The sequence below is a fragment of the Acanthaster planci genome, linkage group LG21 (genome assembly GCF_054643075.1).
Source record: "Acanthaster planci isolate LZ-2023a linkage group LG21, COTS_SCS, whole genome shotgun sequence".
NCBI lineage: Eukaryota > Metazoa > Echinodermata > Asteroidea > Valvatida > Acanthasteridae > Acanthaster > Acanthaster planci.
The window spans coordinates 6,924,645-6,945,989 of NC_141797.1; the positions used below are offsets into that span (position 1 = coordinate 6,924,645).

Here is a 21,345-nt window from a genome sequence, read left to right on the forward strand (position 1 = left end):
TGTAGTTTTGCTTGCTTCTGCAGTATTTAAAATGTTTTAAAGTGCAACAACAGAATTTGAACGAATAAAAGCAGATAAAGTCAACATCTGGGAACGTGACGTGCCCTCTAGTAGCCTTGACACCTCATTATAACCTGCCAAAACTCTTTTCTCTGATCAACGCATTTAGCTTTAAGGTGTGCATTTTATTTGGAAGTGCTCTGATAAAGTGATATAGTTTGACCTTTCAACTTGTCCATTTTTCAAATATGATTTTTGTCTTGGCATCACATTTGTCAATGTCCAGTTTTCCTCAGCTTGTGTTAGTTCTATTTCTATCTCGATGGTAGGACAATCGAAGCAACTCTATATTATCGTTTACTTGGGTGTGAGGGTATCTGAGGTTGTTGCAATTAGTCCCGCCCCCCCTCCATTTTTCTTTATTCAAAAAACTTGGGCTGGATTTTTCGAGGGTCTAAATTTATAGATCTTTCTTAATAATTGGGTTTTCCCAAAACTGGCATCTTTCCCCTGTGTCTGTGTGCCGGTTTGTGCCCGTTAGACTGTAACCTGCAATAACGCACAAGTCTACGGGATACGACTTCAATCGCAAGCTACCGATTTCCATAGGCGCACGAGCCCGCCCTCCTCAGGCTCAGCTCTATAGTGTGGGATCGCAGTCAGGATTACGAGGTTGAAAAAGATCCAAAGTACGAGATGCGAGACTGGTAACCCCTACGTAATATAACGTAACGATGCATATATTGGTGAAGTACAAGACATCGTCCTTTGGTCACGGGAAGTGCATCAAAACGCGTTTTGCGTGGATGGAGAAAAACCGTTTCGAAATGACAAGTTACCATCGGATATTAGCGCATTTGGGCTACATTTGGTGACTGCGGTGGACTGAATGGTGAATTGTATTTTAGTTGTGCGTATTTCCATCCGTAGAAAGGAGAGAGGACCATGACCGGAGCGGACGGTGTGGGGACCGGGAGCGGGCAACCGCCCGCTGGCGGGAGCCGAGAGCGAACTATGAGGTGAAGCAACTTTGGACACAGTCATGACAGTTCAGCATGTTCAGTTTTTTAAATTAAATACACAGAATTAGATCATAGTGTTTTACATTTACCAACATCTTTTTAATGACAAAAGGGAGTACCGCTACCGTCTGATGTACTATTTATATAAAAATCACATTTGTGTTTGTGCATGATGTTGAGACTTTGCTTTTTATTTGATTGTCTTGGCTATCATCAACACTAATCAACATCAACGCGATCAATAGCCTACTCAATCAATGGTTTGTGCGTCATGATAGTATGACTCATGCTGATCAATGAACATTATGAATGCAAAAATCATGGGGTAGTGGAGTGCATGTGTTGGAGTGGAGACGAGAGTGGACATGGTGGAGCTTGGAGGGTGCAGTCTACATGTGTAGACCTACATGTAGGACATGGCCTTAGTGGTTACATAACCAGCACAGCTGATTAACATGATTAATCTATTAATTAAATAGATTTGCTTTGTCAGTGGTTACCATGCTTGGCATGGCAGCTGGTGCACCACGGTTAACATACTGCATGCCATGGAATGTGCGACAGTACATTAGGCCTGCATTTATAATCATTGTTTAGGGTTACGTGTACATATACTATAGGCCTTTCACTTGATTAATTAAAATAGATAGGGCCTGAAAATTGGGCTGGGAACTCGAGAGTTTTTCAAGATGGAAATATCCAGCTCTATAATCTCATGTCACAGGGTAATTTGCCATATACTAAAGATAGAGCACATGACTTACCAGAAACTCTGGTTTTTCCTTTTCAGGTTTTTTCCCCTCAGGCCTCAGTGTTTCCTGTAGGCCTGCCATTTCAGGCAAAAATGTCTTTGCTGGCTGGCATATTCTGACTTGCTCTGATATCTGTTTTCGTTCTCCTTTACCCAGTACCTCAGGAGAGTCGTTATACGCAACCCTCGGCGTAGAAAAAGGTGCCGACAATGATGCGCTCAAGAAAGCATACAGGAAGGTCTCTGTTACATTATTGATCATTTAGCTTTTGGTATTGATTATTGATGGCCGGTGGTTTTGGCTATTTCATTTGATTCTTTATCTTTAAGAATTGATCACGTTAAGGGAACCCAGATGTTGGGATGGGGGGTTGAAATAAAATCAACAGTGTTCTCCAATCTATGAACGTGGTCAGGCAACCCACTAAGTATTTGCGTGGCTCCCACCAAATTAAAAATCTGGCGATGGTTCTTTGAATTTGGGCACTACTATTAATATTTAATTTTTCACAGAATTACCTTGATTGAAAATAAGTTGTGGAGTGTCAAAATTACTTCACGAAACCCCCGGCCCTGTGAAAATGGCCAGATATGTGAATATAATAAATCTGAAGCAGTATTACGCAAGGTTTGTACCAAACATTGAACTAGTTAGCAGGGAACAAAGCTGAAGACCCGGGCATTGATTACTAAATACATAAAGGAAAGGTTACAAAATTGATGACTTCAGACCATCATTGTTTTAAAAAAATCAAGTTTTTAAGATAAACGTAGGTGAAAAGCCCTTGACTGAGTACTACACTCCTGAAGTACTTTTCTCCCCGATGTGTGTGTTTTTGCAAGACTGGGAGTGTCTGAAGTCATTTATTGATCGTGTGCTGTTATCTCTGTGCATTTACCATCAAATGTCTTTTGTTACCATTCCCAACTGTCTTTGATTCATTGCAGTTGGCCCTGAAGTATCACCCAGATAAGAACAGGGATGATCCCACGGCAGAGGAAAAGGTGAGTGAAGTCACCAGGGGCCAATTTCATAGAGTTGCTTAAGCACAAAATTTGCTTTAAGCAGGAAAAAACTTTGCTTAATAAACAAAGGTTACTTGCTCAAACTCTATCTGATGGTCATGCTAACCAAAAAACGGCTAAATACAATCCCAAAACAATATACATTACATGGAATTTAGGCTGGTTACCTGATTTATCGAGTAAGGTTTTTCTCGCGCTTTGTGCTTAAGCAGCTCTATGAAATTGGCCCTAGTTCTTTGCAGCCATTCGTTATTTCTTCTTTCTTCATGGGATTTGCCCTTACACTGATGTATATTGATTATTTGCCCTTTATTAGTTGAGGGCAAATCCCATAATTAAAATTAACATCTCCTCGACGCAAAGTACATCTTGAAATCAGTTTGTGGTACCCGCTGCTACACCTGACTCGGACCGGACAGCCAACTCCAGCAAGCTCGGTGGTCGAGTTGTTAAGTCGTCTGCACTATTAAGGAGAAGGTCGTGGGTGCGAGTCCCACACGAGCAAGCTCATGAATTTTTATCGCAAGTACACATTATTAATTAATATACGTCAGTGTGAGGGCAAATCCAATAATTAAAAATAACTTTTTTTTTCCATTTGAGAAAAGCATGGGTTTATCCCTTACATTAGACCTACTTTTGGCTGCCGCTTTAGTATGCCATAGGTCCAACACTTTAAATAGCGGCTTAATTAGTCGCAAATGCGACCAAAATTTTGCTAATGCGATCATATTTTCACCATCCAGTCACCATGTGCGATTTAAGATAGCTTAAAACTACATACAAACGTATTTGAACAATTTTGAGTATGCTTAAAAATCAAAAAAACAATGATTATGTACTCAATGTTCGTTCCGGAAAAGTAGCAATGGCAGCGCAAGTTGCATCAAGTGTGCTGTACCGGTACATCTACATATACCATACTTTACATGTACATGTGTCGCGATCACGCGCACGGTTTGGTCGGTTCCCGATCTAAACATACTTTGCTGATGCACTGTATACGGACACCAGGGCCATTTTACAAACCACGGCATGGCATGAGCTCCATTTCTTGCAGCAATATAAATGAAATCTGAAACGGAGCTCATGTCAGAATTAAAGGGTGTTGGTGTGATTTAGAGTGTCAGAAATAGCACAATTCATGCAGCAGGGTGTCCTGTGACACGCTGAAACTATAGACGTCATAACGTCCGTGGCTGAACTCTTGGCGAAAACCCTGATTTCGTGGATTGACCTCATTGGCGCTTGTATGCAAGTTGTGTGGTGGACGTGTGCCGCGGCAGGTCATGATTCTTCGGCATGGATGGACGATGTAAACACAGGGTATTTATACTACATGTGTGTACGTACGTTCATGAATATTCAGCACACATGATTACTAAATTTGCATAAAAGTGCTAGCGCCTCGATTTTTCCCCATTAGGAGCCAATGGCTACCAAATATGGTTTTCTGTTTAAAGGGTTGGATAGGTCTCTGATGCAAGCAAGAGTTACTGTGGTAATGGAAATTTGGAATCCACTCGCAAATGCTTGCTAAGCTTCAACAGTACTCGAGGCCAAGCAGAACCCCAAAACTGTAACAGAATTTACTGTTGCCATTGCGCAGTACATGTGTATCGTTGGCTTTTATCGTACAAGCCAGCAAAGAGGGAGCTGAACATTGCCGAGGCTGACATTCTCACTGCACTGCCCAACGCCAGAAAGCGGCCATCTGTATGTTGTTGCTTTGTCCTTCGGGCCGTGTCACATTTCGAATCAACATTCAGAGGGGCTGTCTTCGTTTCATTCCCGAGGCTGTTTTTTTTGCCTTCACCTGTGCGCACTGGTGGAGGACAAGTTAACACAATTTTATTGTCACGATACGCGGTTGTTTCCGAAACATGGAAATCGCCAACTTTTGGAAAAAAATGTAACCGAAAAATCCCAACCCTGCATTTCCATGGCATGACAAACCACATACTGACTGACAATTTCCATGTGGTTGCAGATATTTTTAACAGGTTAAACTCGAGAAGAAACCAGCTGCCTCTTGAAACTTATAGTTGAAGAAGAACAGTTTTTCCAAGTCATATTGTTCATGCATTCCGGTTTTTTTAACAGTACACAATTTATGAGCAGTTTTATTGTCACTCAGTTGTATTGGGTAAGCCCGCCGTTAGCCTGGTAGTTTTTCCTCTGCTTCTACAGTTTAAGGAGATCAACAAAGCACACAGAGTTCTCACTGACACTAAAAAGCGGCAGATCTACGACGACTACGGCTCAGTGGGGCTGTACATCGCTGAACAGATCGGCGACGATAACGTTGACTTGTACTTCCTGGTAAACAGCAGATGCTTCAGGGTAAGTGAACAAGGACTCAAGTGTAGTCGTCAATGAGGTCACAAATAGAAACTCATCAAGCGGCTGTGACTTTTTTGAGAGAGAGACCCAAACGGACTCTTCATTTCCTGCAAACAGCCCGCAGAGTGGTTTTGAGGTTTGTAAGGGTAGGGTTTGGTATTTTCCAGTTTTTTCTTGAAGTTTGGACGTAGACTTTTAACCCTGACCTTCCCAAATCCTCCAAATTCTCTCTTTCATAAGTAAATGAGTTTGAAGGATTGCAGCTGTGTAGCGACAACGTGCATCAGATATTAGAGTGACGAACACTGCCTGAACAATGGACGGTTTAGACTAGTCGACCATTTAGGACTAGGCCCAGGGGTATGGTCGCAGAGCTGGTTATCAATAGCCAATTTCATTTATCATTGGGGGGGAACCATTCACGTGAAAATAATTGCATGAGATTTCAATGGCCATTTTTGATTTTTGAAACTTAAACATACTATGGTAGTTGGAGTGTAACTTAATTGTGTACGCATATTTTTAACCCCTTCACGGCGGGATTATTTTGACTGCGACTGCTGGGCTGTGGTATGCCCTGAATGGAGGGCTTTGTCCAGCAGCAGGCCCCATTGAACCAGCAGCTGCATGGTGAATAGACTGTATGTGTGGTATGCACTAAATCCTCACACAATGCTGCGGTAGTGGCAGTCCTCCGTAGCAAAGGGGTTAAAAAGCAGTTGACTACTGGTCGAACTATAGTTTGTGCCTGAACTTGCCCTGAGACGCTACTTGCGTTCTTTGCATTGAATGTCGGTAGTTGAAAGTAATATGTTGTTGCTGGTTGGTTTTGCTTCTTTGAAGGTTTGCTGCGGCGTCTGCTTCTTCCTGACCTGCTACTGCTTCTGTTTCTGCTGCTGCCTGTGCTGCTGCGGCTGCTGCGGCAAGTGCGGCCCCAAGGAGGAAGAGTACACCCAGGAGGAGTTTGAGGAGATCCTGCGGGGCGCCCAGGAGGAGGAGGCCGGCCTGGGGGCCAACGATGTGCCCGTCACGGTGCAGCCAGGCGCCGACGCCTCGGCGGCCAACATCAGTGGGGCTGCCGCCGCCGCCAACCTGCGCGACGTGCCGCCCCCGAACACGGCCATCCCCATGCCGCCACCCCCAGAGCCCACGGAGAAGACCAGCCTGAAGTCGTCTGACGGCGGCCCTACCATTTACACAGTCGACAAGTAATATGCGGGCAGGAGGGGTAACAACCTCCTGAACCTCCCCCCCCCCAAAAAAAGAAAAAATTGGGGAAAGTACCCGAGGGAAATGGGTGGAGCTTGATTAGGAAGGGTTAAGAATCTTCCTGTGAACCTTTCTCTAAATTGTAAAAATGGATTCGAGAGCGTATCCATAACCGAATTTCAGGGGGCTAATATTATTCTTGTGGTAGGGTCCCCAAAAAATTTTGAAGTAAACCCAGTATGGCCTTTCTCAGGGGTGAGGTTAAACTTGAGGGCTCTGCCTGCTCTTTGGAGGAAGAAAGTGGAATAGTCCCCCAAACAGCCTTTTTCTGGTGATTAATAAACACAGAACATTTTTGTTCCGTTGGGTGGCCATGGTCCCTGTTGCCCCCCCACTCTGTCAGTGTCTGGTTCCCTATGCTGTTGCCTATACTTTTGTTGTCATGAGTACAAGGGGCCAATGTTCCATACATAAAACAGGTCTCTGGGGAGGTAGTTCTTCAGCACATTGTGAACAGCATCTCCCTTTGTTAATTACAGCGCCCTCTGTTGTTCAGTCATGTCAAGGCTTGTCACACAAATATGCCTATGAACTTTTAATGTGCAATGTTTGAATTGTGTAGCATAGCTTTACTGTGAAATCCAGTGTTATGTTAATTGTGCGCAAAGTTACTTTGTACACTGGAAAATTCTGTTGTGAAGGCAACACGCCCGGACCACAAGTTAAAGACACATTTAAAAAGGTCATGGCTGTATTGTTACCTCTCAGTCTCTGTTAAGCCGTTATTGAATCACATTTATGAGGTAATAATTGGCTTCTGGTCAACAGAGGGCACTTTGTAAAACAGAGAAACACTTGTTTTCAGTTGCCATGTTTATGTTGTCACCATGGCGAAATTCAAAAGGTCCCCCATCCTCAAATAGTTTCATATTTAAGGAAACTTATTGTGGGTGCCTCAACCTGTGACCCAAGACGTTGCCAGAGTAACTGATGAGTGGCAGCCTTTCAAGAGGATCTTGCAGTGTATGTAGGGAACCCTCAACACTGCTCCCCTACAAATTGTCCATTTTCACCAGGATTTTCAAATGGGTGACACATCAAAACAAAGAACTCAGGCTGCATCCGAATCTGTTGTCTAGAGCTAGGTCTAGGCCTTCCCTCCATTGGAAGTGTGCGGAGACAATAGACCAAGCCGTAGCTCTGGAAGGCCGTTTCGGACACGGTCAAAGTTTTCTCTTTCTTGTGAAAACTAAAACAGACTCATCAAAATTGTTCACTTGTTTTGTGGGACCGGTGACGTTTGCTTTGGGCAAGTTGCCTGTCTAATAGTGCTGAAGAGTCAACGTTCCTTGCAAGACTGCCCAGCATCTTTGTGAATTTGCCCCTTGGTCTGGTTCCTAACCTCTTCCCCTTTGCGGCCTTTTGTACTGTCCTAATCATGGCGTGCCATATTATTGTTCCATGCAATAATTATCAGACTTCTCTAAACTTTCTTTAATAAATGTAGGAAAAAATTGCTAATGAAAGGCAGAATAACGCTTGTTGATATTCAATTTTTGCTCAACGTTCACCGTGTCAGCTTCATGAAAAAAATGTTTCCGAGTAGTTAGACTCAGGCCAAGTGCTAAATGAAGTAGATCTCAACATCATTTACCGGTTGAGACTTCAATTTCTTAACACCTAAACGCCGGGATTCTTTTGACCGGGACTGCTGGGCGGCGGTATGCTCAGTATGCAAAGCCTTGTCCAGCAGCAGGCCCACATTGAAACTGCAGCTGCATGATGAATAGAATGTATGTGTGGTATGCACTAATCCTCACACAAGGCCGCGGCTGTTGATGGTTCTGGTGCGAAGGGGTTAACTGGGGCTGAGTATTTCACTATTTTCCCGCACGCAATCCTGCAACTTCAGCAAATGCGTCAACCCGACTTGGTAATATCTGCTTCATGTGAGAATTAAGAGAGAGTGTCTTTTTACGTAGCAGCGTTGGTCCTTTGGTTCGTAACTCGCTATGTGCGCGCACAGGTTCATGACACGCAGAACACATAGGACCGATTTCTGTTGGACTATTGTGGTCTACGCCCGTGCGCTGGCCTAGTCCTCTTGCCCGGTTGAATAGAATGCCCCATCAAGCTGTCTCTTCGTTGCCGGTGAGGAGGCACAGCAACTGTCGCAGACAGCAGTAGAGGTGGTTGTGTGTCATGGGCTGTGTCCTAATTACGTGGCTATGACTGGCAGTAGCACATGAGTCTGTGGTGATAAGCCACAGATTAGCCGCTGCATGTAGCTAGCGGCCTCCATAGGCACATGTTCTAATTTCAGCCACAACCAAGTCATTCAGACATGGTTCTACACACAGGCTGACAAGACCCAGAGTGCATACAGGCCACGTTTTGTGTGCGAGCACTGTTCACTCACATACAGCACCGAGTACTGAGGGCAGTCTTCCTTGGATTGGGCACAAATCTACAGGTACCACATGATGGGTGGGTGGCACAAACATGACTGCAAAAGCATTCAAGTGCATATCCTTGTCACCGCCTAAAAGTGCCTGTATTAAATTTAAATTCATCATTGTTGAGATAATCTGAAAAGAAGCTGCCTAAACATGACACCATAACCCAGTCTCCTTTAAAAACCTGGAATTCCAACATACTCCCTCATTGTTTGTAAACCGGTCTTCTTTCCATTTGACAATCAAAATTTTAACAAACTCCATGGTTTTTCTTCTAATCCACCTCGAGCAGAAGCACCCCCTCACTGGTTGGAAAGGGCCACATTGATCGGGAGTATTCATTTTGTTGGTGGCAATGCGACTGCACCGCTTGGTTTCATAGTCACCCGTGAACCAGCAATGTGCAGTTAGTACCAAAGGAGCCTCCATTGCTAAGGAAATAGTGCCCTGTCTTGGTGCAGCTGGAGGCCCGTTGGATTTCAGCAAGCATTATTGTGTTTTTAAAGTTTTTCTATTTTTTAAATTATTGACTGTCACTTAATCTGTAATCTAATTTTTCTTTTTTCAAAAGTACTGAAAATGGTTCTGAACAATTGTGTTCCTGTAAGTATAGGCCTTTATGTATACTGTATAATGAGTGATTATAGCTGACCAATGTATCAAGTAGTAATCCTGACGTGTTACCCGGATCCATGGAAACCACTTGGAGGTTTAGAGGATTTTGCTGGGGAGCACAGCTTTATCGCCTTACTTTACTTGGGACTTAATATCTAAGACTTCTCTTACTTTGTTTGGGACTCGATACTGGAGACCAGCGCTACCCTACATGGGGACATATCAACCCCTAGAATGTCTTTGTCTTGCACTTGACATGCAGTGCAAAAGCTGGTTCGTACGCGACTGTGTGACATCCGATCAAATAGGAATTTCGCTGTGACATCATACTGGGTTTACCTTGGTATTCGCCTGAAGAATGCAGCGAGCTCAGTGCTTGACACGTTGAAGTTTTCTCGCGTGCAGTCCTAGCTTTTCATCCCATCTGCGGCCAATCTTGTGCTAACTTTTTCGGCTTGTTTTGTGTTTTTCTCACTTTGGAAATTGCGCTATAAAACCTGTCGTGCGTACGTATTTCATGGCCAGGAACGCAAAGATTGAGGGCCTTTTGGGTGGGCCTTTTCTTGTTTTGTTTTTTGGGCTTTCTTTAAACAGATTATGCCAAGTTTGGTGCCCCGCTTGCAATGCCGTCTGCAGTCGAGTTCTCTCAGAAACTGTCGTTGCTCTTAGTTTTGCTTAATGGCAAGTAAACTTGCCACCAGCAGTCACTACCACTTTGTATCTGGCTCCACGATACTGTCCCATTTCAAGTTAAGCCCTCATGACTTAAAGGAGTAATGAAAATTGGTGTGTAGGTTTATGACAACTGGCCTGCTTTTGGGCACAAAATGGCTCAGTTGCAAAGCTGCAGTGCCCAGGTACCGTACTTGCACGAAGACAACTGGGAGCAATCTTCTCCATTGAAACAGGAATCATAAAGATTGTAACTAACAGTAATTTTATGGATTAACAAGTTTATACCGGAGTACTTTTTATTCCATATTGTACACGGGAATGTATCTTAGAATTTTTTTTTTTTGGTGGTGCAAGGGTTTGAGATTGTGAAGGGCCTGTTTTATTTCACACAGACCTGGATTGTGATCAGTGATCCAGAGTTGGTTCACTGACACCAGAACCCACCTAATGGATTGAGCAAACCAGCTCTGGTTCACTGACACCAGAACCCACCTAATGGATAGAAAAAAAACCAGCGTTGGGACCACTGAGTGTGATCTAGTTCCATGTGAAACAAACAGGCCCAAAGGCTACCAAACGTGGTAAGCACTGTAAGGAAGGTCCGGTACAAGTCATGTAGATCCCTATAATTAGTCATTGCGGTCTGTGTTAACGGCTTGTTATCACGGTTTACTTTTATGGCAAAAAGAGTAAAGCTGTAGCCACAAAAACGGATTTGTTGCCACTGGCCTCCTTTTGGACACAAAATGGCTGCAGGTGTCCAGATTTGTGGGGCACTATTGTGGTAACTCCTTTGGAGACGTAAACCAAGGTGAACTGACATAAATGGAAAAGAGGTTAACACGTTGAGTGGTTGAGTGAGGCAGAGTCCGAATTACTTGGTTGCAACTTGAAATGACATTTAAGTCTAAGCTAATGGCTGTAGCCACTTCCCATGGAGTCCTGTGGAATTGTAAGCCACTGCCAAGTACATGTAATTTGAACATGACCTAATGCAACTGAGTGTAGTGGCTGTGTGTGGTTCAGAAGATTGCAAAAAACAACCAAATGTCTAGCAGAGAAAGCGTCATTTGTCTTCATGCGTATCTCCAAACTACAACTGGATTTTCATTGAAATCAGTCCAAGGACATGAAAAAATATGGACCTGTTTGTGCTGTGCTTAGCCGGACAAATGTTTGAGGGGTTACATTCTCTCTAGCCCACCCCATGCCTCCCAATTAGAATCGCACCTGTTTGTATATAAGTACTGATGATATATAACCAATTAGACGATTCTGTGTATATTTTGTGTATTCACTGACGTCAAGGGATCCCAGGGCCATTTTTCAAATAGTGGCATCATCCGTGGCTGCAGCTTCATCCTTGGGGGCCTCTGTTTTGCCCCAAGGTTGATAACACGAAGCTGAACTCAGAGATGCTGCTAGGTTTCGAGAAGGGGCCCCATCAGTGGCCCAGTTTCACAGAATGCTCGCACCCATCAAGGTCGCTCAACACAGAACTTCCACCCCTCGGGCTGTCTTTTGAGTTGATGGAGCAAAACTGGGCTAACACAGCCAATTTTTACTCCGTCAAATTGGACCACTGAAAAAAAAATCTTCCGCAGGCCATGTATGGGCCCGACTATAAAAAACGAAAATGCATTACAGATTCAGAGGAGTTGGACAAATTAACGACACCCTGCATGTAGCTTTTCATTTTGAATGCACTTTATGTTTAGCGATACCAAGCTGCCATCACCCGGTGCATCTAGTGGGCTATTTCATCGATCAAGTTGTAATGAAATATGGATCCGTTGAAGAATAGACAAGTTACTCATTGCAGTAAGTACAGTTTAAAACCAATCAAATTGCTCAACCCCTGGACCTGTGACGTGACGTCACGCTTTTGTACATTTGTGCTGTCCTCTGGCAGTGAGGTGGGATGCAATCCACCAAGCCCCCCATAGGAGATGTAAACAAAACATGACGTCATTATAGTTTAGGGCCGTTACACATTCCAAATTGTGAATCATTCTGAAAAAAGGGAATATTCACTTTTTCAGCTTTATTTCGGTGTGATTCCCAAGGGTTGAAGGGTGACATTTGTCGGGAGGTTCAACAATTTCAGGATTTTTTTATCAGGATTTTCCTGATTTGGGGATTGTTCGAACAGTCTCTCTGAAAATCTGGAAAATCTTGGGTTTTATCATTAAGGTTTTTTCCTTAAAAAGCTTGATGTTGAACACAAGAAATGGATAGTTTAAGGGGTGCCTAGAGGCAAATATAAATGTGTACAACAGACACAACACTGCTGTAGGGCCCTCAAAACCCCTAGCTAATTTTTTTTGATGCTGCTTAATTTTGTTTCCAATCTCATCCTTGAATATTCTTTTAGAAAAAAAAAATTATGTTTAGTTCTATGTTTGCGTTACAACTTTATCATTTGCTCGGACAAGCCAGTAATGTGTTCATTGAATTGTACAAAGAAGAAATATTGTAGTCGAGTTCACCACAAGTCCCAGTCATAAGTAACATGGTGAGCAATGCCAAAAGAATACTTTTGTCACAGGTCATTTGAATAGCTTGTGAACTGGCTTGAGACTAAATGAATTGTGATTGGATTTGTGATGGACACACAGGGACCTGTAGGGACTTGTGATGGACTTCAATACAACGCTGTAGCGCATGTAATATGCTGCCCACCTGTCCAGGGCTCTTGGCTCATGGTTTAACAGAATACTGTAAACTCGAGTGAAAATAGTTTCCCAAGTTTAAGTGTGAGGCAATAAGCCATTTATGAGTTAAATTTCAATAAAATCTGGTGCACTGAGTTATCTGACTGCACATAAACATAACGATTTGAATTCCCCAGACTAAAGACACTGTTGCTATACCTCGTGATTTGGGGCAAGCTTTTGCATAGCGACCACCATCTCTTGAATGGACTGGTTCCTTGGTGCCCCTCTCATCCATTGAGAACAGTGGATTGTTGCAAGGCATCTCTTATGTAACTAAGCAAAAACTTGCCCCGAATCATGAGGTATAGGAACAGTGGTTTTTACGAAGGTGAATTCAAGTTGTTATGTTCATGGGAATTTAAAGAACTCAGTGTACCAGATTTGGGTCAAAGTTAACTCGCAAAAGGCTTATTGCTATTTTCTGGAGGCAAAACGGAACACAACACAATGCTCTACAGACTTGGCAGGAGAAGCTGTTTTTGTTTTTCACAGCACTGTGGGTGAAGGCGATTTAGTATTTGTTGAATAAATTTATGAGGGAGAGAAATTGGATTCCAATAAACTACAACCAATACAAGTGCTTGTGTACTCCGAGTTTCAATTAATTGAAAATCATGTCTCTTGTACTGTCATGCAACTTTCACCTGATGAAAAATGTGTGCTTTTGAAACATGCAATAAATGCTGGCGTCTCCTCAGCTGGAAAAATTCTCTTCAGTTTCCTGGAAAAAGTAGACAACATTCTTGGTTGCTACATGTAACGTAAGAACAAGGAGCTGTCGCATTAGGGTTAGCACAGATCAGACCTCATCACTACTATGTGCCACTGGTAGGCACCTGATATCGGCCACGATGTGATCCACACGGGGCGCGTAAGACTTGACGTGCTCGATGTGCATCACGTGGGTGGTCCATCTACTGCCCTGAATATCAACCAGGAGCTCCTGAATCTTCCGAGCGGTTGCACGAGCCCAGCTGCTCCAGTAGTCTTTACGGCCGGACTCTGAATCAACACGGGACCTGTTTGTGAACGTTTTCTCACTTTCCCAATAATCTGCAGGACATTTGACATCCTTTCTCAATTGATGAAGCTGATCCATCAGTTCTTCATGTCCTGCAGCATTTGGTTCGGCAAGCTCAACACTGTCTCCGAAACTGCAGCCAGCTGAATCAATGGTGAAGCCACTATCAGAATTGCCGGCATTAAGATCTGGAAGTAAAACGCATGGCCCGATTCTATCACCAATTGCACCCTTCTGGTGAGGGTTACCACTGCTGACATCTTCAGCTGGGCAACCTGGATCTGCTGTTCTGATTCCAGCAGGTGGTGGTGACACCACACTTGCTGTTCTTGTACCAGAAGTACACGGAGATGTCCCACCCTCCTTTGCCGCCAAATCAATGGCCTGTACTCCGAGGGATACGGAGCCCGTGGTCCGCGTCTTTGCAGGTGACGTGACGTTGCCATGGACATGGAGAACCCCACCGCTGCTGGGTTTGAGGGCGGCACAGGCGACAGGCCAACCTACTTCAGAGGAGGGGATCAGCCCCAGATTGACACGGTCTGCCACGCCCCTAGGGCAAACCTGGACAGAGACCCCCCCAAAAAAAATAAAGGCAGGCATGACGAAAGAACAGGTCATTCTGGCAAATAAAAGAGATCATCAGAACATAACAAATCAACAGTGCAGTCATCTGCTTACATGAACATTGAAATTGAGTTGACCTCATGTCACTGCTCATACACTGCAGGGGCAATCTTCTGGCCTTGTATTGGCTGTAGCCATAAGCCGAGTTCAAACTTATGGCTTTTGCTGAAACTAAAACATTTGTCTACGGAAGCCACTGGCTTGTGACTGCACAGCACTTCCCATTGACATACATGTTACTTCTGATCACAGCCGGTTCGTTTAGACCTCATTCGTATGGCCTACTATCTGTATATGCAGCCAAAGTTGGCAGAAATGCCACCCTCGATTGCTTCCAAATTTTATGTCAATAGTACATTTGCTCCATGAACTTCTTGAGAGGATTGTGTTCTCATTGAGTATTTTATGAAGTAGTGTTTGTTATTTGACAGTTTTATAGGTGCATGAGCACGGTAACATTCAGTGAATTATTGTTTTGATCTTTGAAGCATTTTATGGTGAAGGTGTCAAGTAAAGTACAGGTCAGGAGCACAGGCGACGGACAGCGCATACCGTCCCAAACGTTGAGTACCCTCCAGTTCTCTTCAGAACCACGCATACAAAAGAGACATCCTTGCATGGTGCTCTGCAAATCTGTACTGTAATTATTGTTTTACTTTTGAACTGATGACCGGCCATAGTTCTACCAGCCACTGGTAGGTAAAACATGACTACGATGAACAAGCAGACCTTGTTCAAACATGGCCTTTCTGAAGACGTGCTCCGCAATGAGGAGACCTTAATTTTCGTTTGCGGTACCCACTGCTGTATCTGACTTGGACTGGCTGACCCAACTCGGCAAGCTCAGTGGTTGAGTGGTTAAGACATCTGCATCAGTAAGCAAGAGGTCGTGTGTCGCGAGTCCCACCTGACTATTAAAGCTTGTGAATTTTTTTTATACCAAGCAAGAAATGAGACCGAGGGGTACCCCCCCAACATGTCTAATCCCTATACACATTCCAGACTATTGTTACTTAACACATCCCCCCCAAGATGTCTGAAAGGAATTCCCCAGATTCCTGTGAGACAATGACCAACACAAAGCAGGGGGGGTTCTCTCCGTCTCATACCTTGCTGCATATGGTTTTTTTCGCAAGCGCTTGTACAAACACTGAGCATACAGTATTGTGAATAAATGTCGATGTACGGGCAAGACCAGCTAATAACAAATACACATGGCCTATTATGATTATCAAAATAACATACCTCTCTATTGTCTCCTTCATGGACGATGCATCTGTCCTGTACGCCGTTTAGTGCCAGGTTCTTCTTCAGTGCGGTCACGGCATTTGGGTTCCACTCACAGGCGTGGACTAAGGAAGCCTTGGCGTGGACCAAATATGGCAGGGTGAAATATCCAATTCCTGTGGACCAGGTGATAATGAAAATGTGATATTTTCATTTTTATACATTTCTTTTATGCAGGAAGTTAGCTTCGTAATGTGTGACCTATCATGACAAAGATATTCTGCTGATGTTTTTGTGTGTCCTTGCAAATGGATTGAGGAATTTGTAGTCACTAAAGCTGCCCTCGTTTCTGAACAGTTGTCAAATCAGCATTCCCTTTAGAGAGGTCTCAGTGATTATGCCTACTTATAGACCCCAGGCAGGTAGACAAATGTCTCTGATGACAGGAGGCAAGTTTGATCAAAGACTATGGTTAACCATATTTCGACTACATCGAAGGCAGGCTAGTCAACTGTGGTTGGACTAGTCTGGTCAACTATTTGCGACCAGCCTATCGAGGTTGGTTGCATCGTTGGTTGCCATAAACTGCTTTTAACAGCACAGAACAGAGAAGACCAGTGATAAGAAATGCCGCAAAATAGTATGTCACTAGTAAACAAACATTTTCACTTTTATTTTGCTAATTTGCCCTTCCAGCGGCCACCTTTTCTCCCCTTTGGCCTAATAACCTGACAACGGTTGACCAGGATTGTTCGCACTTCAACTTCACTGCACACATGCTATGTACGTCACCAACCAACCACTAGTCAACTAGTGGTCCTTGATTGAATCTTGCCCAGGAGTCTTTGGAAGAACAACTTCTAATTCAGCTATTCTTTCATAGATGCTGGAATCCCTCTTGCCTTGTATCATCTATATTTAGAGGATGCATTGAGAGTTCAACTTTCACCAACCAGCATACAGGTCGACCACTGTTTCCCCCTCGCAGTGCAGTCCCGCCACTCTGATTTTCTCAGTGATGTTTCCGATCGAGAACATGCAGTGTCTCACGTCGTATGTGTATCTTGTGGGGGGAAAAAAATATGATTAGTGCACCGTTCCCTAGACGTCCCTCATATCGTGTATCAATCACGTCGTGTTAAATTCTGCTTCCTACCCTGAGACACAAAACACATCACAGTGCTACCACTTTGCCATCAATCGGGGGGGTGGAGTATCATCTGTTCCCCTCCCTTTTTTTTATTCGTTGTTGTCGACGAATAAAAAAAGTAGGCTTAAATTTGATTCTCCAGCTCATAACTGCTCATTAAATGGCGCTTAACTTTACAACAGCGTCCAAAAATGCATGAAGAACTGGGCAAATCAGTCAGAAATTGCCTCAGGTTACATCACAGAGCACCTGGAATCCAAAATCCCCAGACCCCCCACCTTTAAGGGCCTTGTAATCACACCTTGCATTAGCTTTGCTCTAAGTAATATGTCCCTTCCCCCCCTCCCATTTTCAGCAGAAAATGTCCTTTCCACCTGGTACAAAAATGAACCATTAAACAAGAGTTACTTTAGTCTATTTCGTAAGTGAGAAAAAAAACCTGCAAAACATTGCGAGTCTCCTACCTGATGCCATTGTCTCTGTGCTCCACCCACCCATGGTTGCCTAGCAACAGCTCCACCCTTGGACTTCTAAATTCGTCCTGCCTGACGCGACCTTTCCTCGCAACCCTTTGGCCTCCCAGAGCCGTGGCTACTTCTTGCCAGAGGTTGGGGCATCGTTCCCATTTAAAGGAACACAAACTTGACTGTTGATATTAAACAAGCAACCAAAAGAAATTTGAGAGAGATGCCTCAATAGACGTACGTTACAAGAGTTGAATAATGAAGATGTCTCAGCACTCAAGTTAAGCAAATTGAGCACTTCACAAAGCAATATATCCTTAGGAATATCGAATTGGGAACTGACAATTTTTTTTTTACTACGGTACATGACTTGGCAACTCCTTTTGCTGACATTTCTACCAGGATTCTAGTAAACTTAAGAATTGAAGTCTAATTCCTGGTGTTTAATGCCCAACAGAGAACACTTTTTTAAAGCAAAAAGCACCTAAATAAAGTTTCTGGTCTTGTGGCTGGATGGAATTTTAAATTTTCATCTGTAATTGCCCCTTTTATGTTTCCAATCTACCCTGTTGTGACCTTCCCATTAAAATTCAGCCCATCTTTTATTGAAATATTAAAAAACGCATTTTCTGAGCCTCTGTTTTCACAGAAAATACCAGCTAGAATCTTAAAAGTAAACCTCAGAGCCCTTTGCCACTCTACTCTGCAAAAAATGAACTTGAGCACTGAGGCAGACCTTTCAGCCTTTTTTTTTCCTACAGCTAATGGGAACTCATTTTTTAGCTGGCCTGATGTTCATACCCGAGGAAGTAAAATTAGATCTTCGTGCTTCTCCCACCCATCTGGAATCTCTTCCTGCACCTCTTCTGGAAAGGGAATGTCCAACTCCTCAAACTTTGCCCTCAGTGCATTGACCAGTCTTTGATGTGGAGAGACTGCAAGCTGTTTTTTTGATGTGGGGAGGTGGACAGACACAAGATGGCATGGAAGATCATGATAACGCCCTGATGCCAAGATCTTACTGTGGTATTCGAACAGCTCAGCTTCCTTCAGAGTTTCTTGGGGAATACAAATAACGAGTATGGATAATTGGTGCCTTAAACTTAGAGGAAATAACCACATGCTGCCTGGTGTATTTAAAAATGCAGTGCACACATACGGGCAGTTTTCAAGATTTTCAGTTTTCAAAATTCCTCAAAAATTCATAATTTCATTTAATGGATGTTTACACCCACACAAATGACTCTTTGATCTTTAAGCTGACAGGAAACCTTCATTGACTCCTGAATATTTCAGCCAGGCCTGCCACCCTGTAAGGAGAGCCCAGAATTGTGAGGTGTAGTTGTGTAATTAATTGTGTTATGTAATTTCCGTTTTCCCCAGTGAATGCAAGTGGTGTTTTTCCAAATGCAGCTGGATAAGCCTGTAGCAGTGCTGTGTCGCTCATCAATGAGGCCCTGGAGCACTTTTGTCTGCGGTACTAGTCCGCAGGCGCAATATGCCCAAAACAGTGGTATACTGTTTAAAAACAGTGACGGATTACCTTCAAAAAATGCAAGCCGAAAAATGATGGCAATTCCCACCAGCAGGTCTTTTGTTTTGGGTACGGTCTTTTGTTACACGGATCAGCTCTTTTGTCCCATTTCACGCACCCTGGCTCTGCGTATAAACCCATGGTACTCGAAATGGGGTTCCCCGGCAGCAAGCGGTTAAATCATTTCAGAATGCTCACTTATGAATACATGTACATGTTCATTGTACATCATGGAGAGTACTGCTGGCTTAAGGCTGTTCCTGTTCCGGGGCTTTAAGATGAGGTAGCCTCCTAGCATTCCTAATAAGTCCAAATGAAATGGTCCCGCCTTTCTGACTTCTGCAATGCTCCCTCCATACAATGAACAGCCAATCCTGAAGTTCTGAACTGGTATAAGCTTGATTGAGTCACAAATAAATCTGCATAAATATACATTAGCCCACCTCTTCAATCTATTGCATGTCAGTTCTCAAACCTCACATTTTGCCTTTTCCTGGACTCCATCCCTATTATTGGAGCACTCTGTATAGTGACCGGGTGCACTTATGTGACCTTCCACCACAAAATGAGCCGCAAGCCAGAATTTTCAAAAAATTCAAAATAATTTTTGAAAATATTGGTATTTAAATTAAGCAGAAAAAGAGCCTTCTAGTGGTATGTACATGGAACACTTGGGGTAAAAGAATAAGTTGACAATGTGACATTATTCTGGCAGCTTTGCATCTTTGTTCACAACATTGTTGCAACATTCCAGACCAGGCACGAATAATGTTATTGTCAAAATTGCTGAGAAAATGACATTTTCAAATATATATCCTGCCAAATATTTGGAATTAAATAGGAGACGGGCTACTCTTTTCCAAATGCATGTGTTTCAAACCCAACACTGACCTCCATTTCAATATGATTTTGAACCCTCAAGATTGGACAGAGTAGGATGAGACTTTACTCTTATTTAGTTGTGACGGACGGGTCACATACATGTATAAGGACCACTGCCAGGTCTACCAATGTACTGTTAGAACCATATGCCGCATGTGAAAAGACTTATAACTCTGGCTTTCAATTTTGGCTTGTCATAAACCGTGGTACGTAGAAAACCAGCCGCGAGCCTAGCCATCTACTATCGTGAAGCTGGAGCCTGCATCCTGAGTCTGCAGATTATTTAACCCTGACCTGAACTGACCTCTCTCAATGGCAGACGAGACGCTTCCACTCACAGGAATAGCAATGACATTCCTGTTGAGCCTCTGTAGCCGTCTACGGGAATCCCAGAACCCGTCCACTTCCAGATAATGTCTGTCAGTAAAGATTGGCAAAAATGCAACCACAGAATTTCTTTCTCCCCTTGGGACTTTACAAACATTACAATTCACCTTTGAAACTAAGGTATCTGGGCATGGTCGGGCAATAATGCATTAAATAATATAATTCTGTCCAAAGATTTGCCAAATGTTCAAAAGCTGACTGAAGGAAAATAGCCTGATCTAAACTTCTCCTGTAAATATCTCGGCTATTTGAGGCGTTAAAAATAAGTCCAAAATTTTAAATTGAAAACAGCAAATACAAGTGATGTACCTCATTTTCTGGGCGTTTTCCGTGAGAACAACAATTGCCGTGTCATTCTCTCGATCCATGGAGGCCGCCATCTTGCGCATATTGCGCAATGAGACGAGCTCATTCGCAGAGTTAATTCGTCAACTGAGGTTAATATAATACATCGGCTGGGCGTTGTTCCGTGCACGAGGTAGTTTGGTCAGCATCCTAAGCGACATTGTTCAATCATGAAGGCAATACTGGACAGGGTATCCGTCTAGCTCTCAGAGGTGAGAGTTGAGTGACCTCATCATTAACTGTACCTCCAGCGTGTACTTGGGCACCTGCGATCGTTACCCATACCACACCCAGTGGTTTTTGTTACCCCCAATCGAATGGTTATTTTTTGGTCAAGTTCATGGTGGGCCTCTAGTTACGAGAGCATTTAATTGAGCCAAATCCAGTCTCTACAGTGTCTCTCCTCGAGTACCGTATGATTTGCTCGCCCGTGGGTATAATTTCTTCCATTTCCCCAAATTAAACTAAATTAAGTTTTTGAATGGTAATATGTTTTACAGTCTACTTCCGACAATATCTTAGTCTAAATTATGACAAGAAAAAATCTGGCTGGTATAACCAATCATATATTTGTGAAACCTTTCATTGATCGTCCATTTTTCCCTTTCCTTTCATATTTGCAATGGACGCTAAGAAAATGCCAGAAAAAAAGATAGGATGTTGGACTGTTGACGGTTGTTGAACGCCAGCATTTGATTATACGAAGTAGCACGCTTCCAATGAAATATCGCTTCAAATGTTGCAGCCAAGCCGTGAAAGACTATTGGTAGTACAAGTCGGACATGCTGAGTGTTTGAAACCATGGAGGAAAAAGACAAACAAACTACTGAAATGTTGTAGTCATAAAAAAAAACCTGTTAGGCTGTCACTTGCATACTCTTCCAGTTTATTGAC

The 21,345-nt window shown here is 43.3% G+C and overlaps 2 protein-coding genes across 2 annotated transcripts; one reads left to right on the forward strand and one right to left on the reverse strand.

Annotated features, from left to right (window-relative positions):
* The first annotated feature begins 732 nt into the window (after positions 1-732).
* LOC110982379 (dnaJ homolog subfamily C member 5B-like) lies at positions 733-13,391 on the forward strand. The gene is made up of 5 exons (XM_022240740.2): positions 733-1,019; positions 1,931-2,012; positions 2,722-2,778; positions 4,990-5,142; positions 5,986-13,391. Exons 1-5 carry the CDS (start codon positions 946-948, stop codon positions 6,352-6,354), a joined length of 735 nt encoding a protein of 244 aa, XP_022096432.1. The 5' UTR covers positions 733-945; the 3' UTR covers positions 6,355-13,391.
* Positions 12,074-20,876, reverse strand: trmt12 (tRNA methyltransferase 12 homolog). Its single transcript, XM_022240816.2, has 7 exons — positions 20,416-20,876; positions 20,024-20,136; positions 18,105-18,361; positions 17,304-17,485; positions 16,643-16,752; positions 15,708-15,865; positions 12,074-14,399 (listed from the first exon to the last, which is right to left on the reverse strand). Exons 1-7 carry the CDS (start codon positions 20,493-20,495, stop codon positions 13,614-13,616), a joined length of 1,686 nt encoding a protein of 561 aa, XP_022096508.2. The 5' UTR covers positions 20,496-20,876; the 3' UTR covers positions 12,074-13,613.
* Between the last annotated feature and the right edge of the window lie 469 nt (positions 20,877-21,345).

Bases quoted from the DNA above. Each gene is read 5' to 3' on its own strand.
- LOC110982379 (XM_022240740.2), top strand. From the start codon at position 946: ATGACCGGAGCGGACGGTGTGGGGACCGGGAGCGGGCAACCGCCCGCT. The intron at 2,013-2,721 runs GTCTCTGTTACA...GATTCATTGCAG, and splicing joins TCAAGAAAGCATACAGGAAG to TTGGCCCTGAAGTATCACCC. The intron at 2,779-4,989 runs GTGAGTGAAGTC...CTGCTTCTACAG, and splicing joins ATCCCACGGCAGAGGAAAAG to TTTAAGGAGATCAACAAAGC.
- trmt12 (XM_022240816.2), bottom strand. From the start codon at position 20,495: ATGCGCAAGATGGCGGCCTCCATGGATCGAGAGAATGACACGGCAATT. The intron at 20,137-20,415 runs GTACATCACTTG...CTTTACTGACAG, and splicing joins GAAAACGCCCAGAAAATGAG to ACATTATCTGGAAGTGGACG. The intron at 17,486-18,104 runs GTATGAACATCA...TAATATCAACAG, and splicing joins ATCTAATTTTACTTCCTCGG to TCAAGTTTGTGTTCCTTTAA.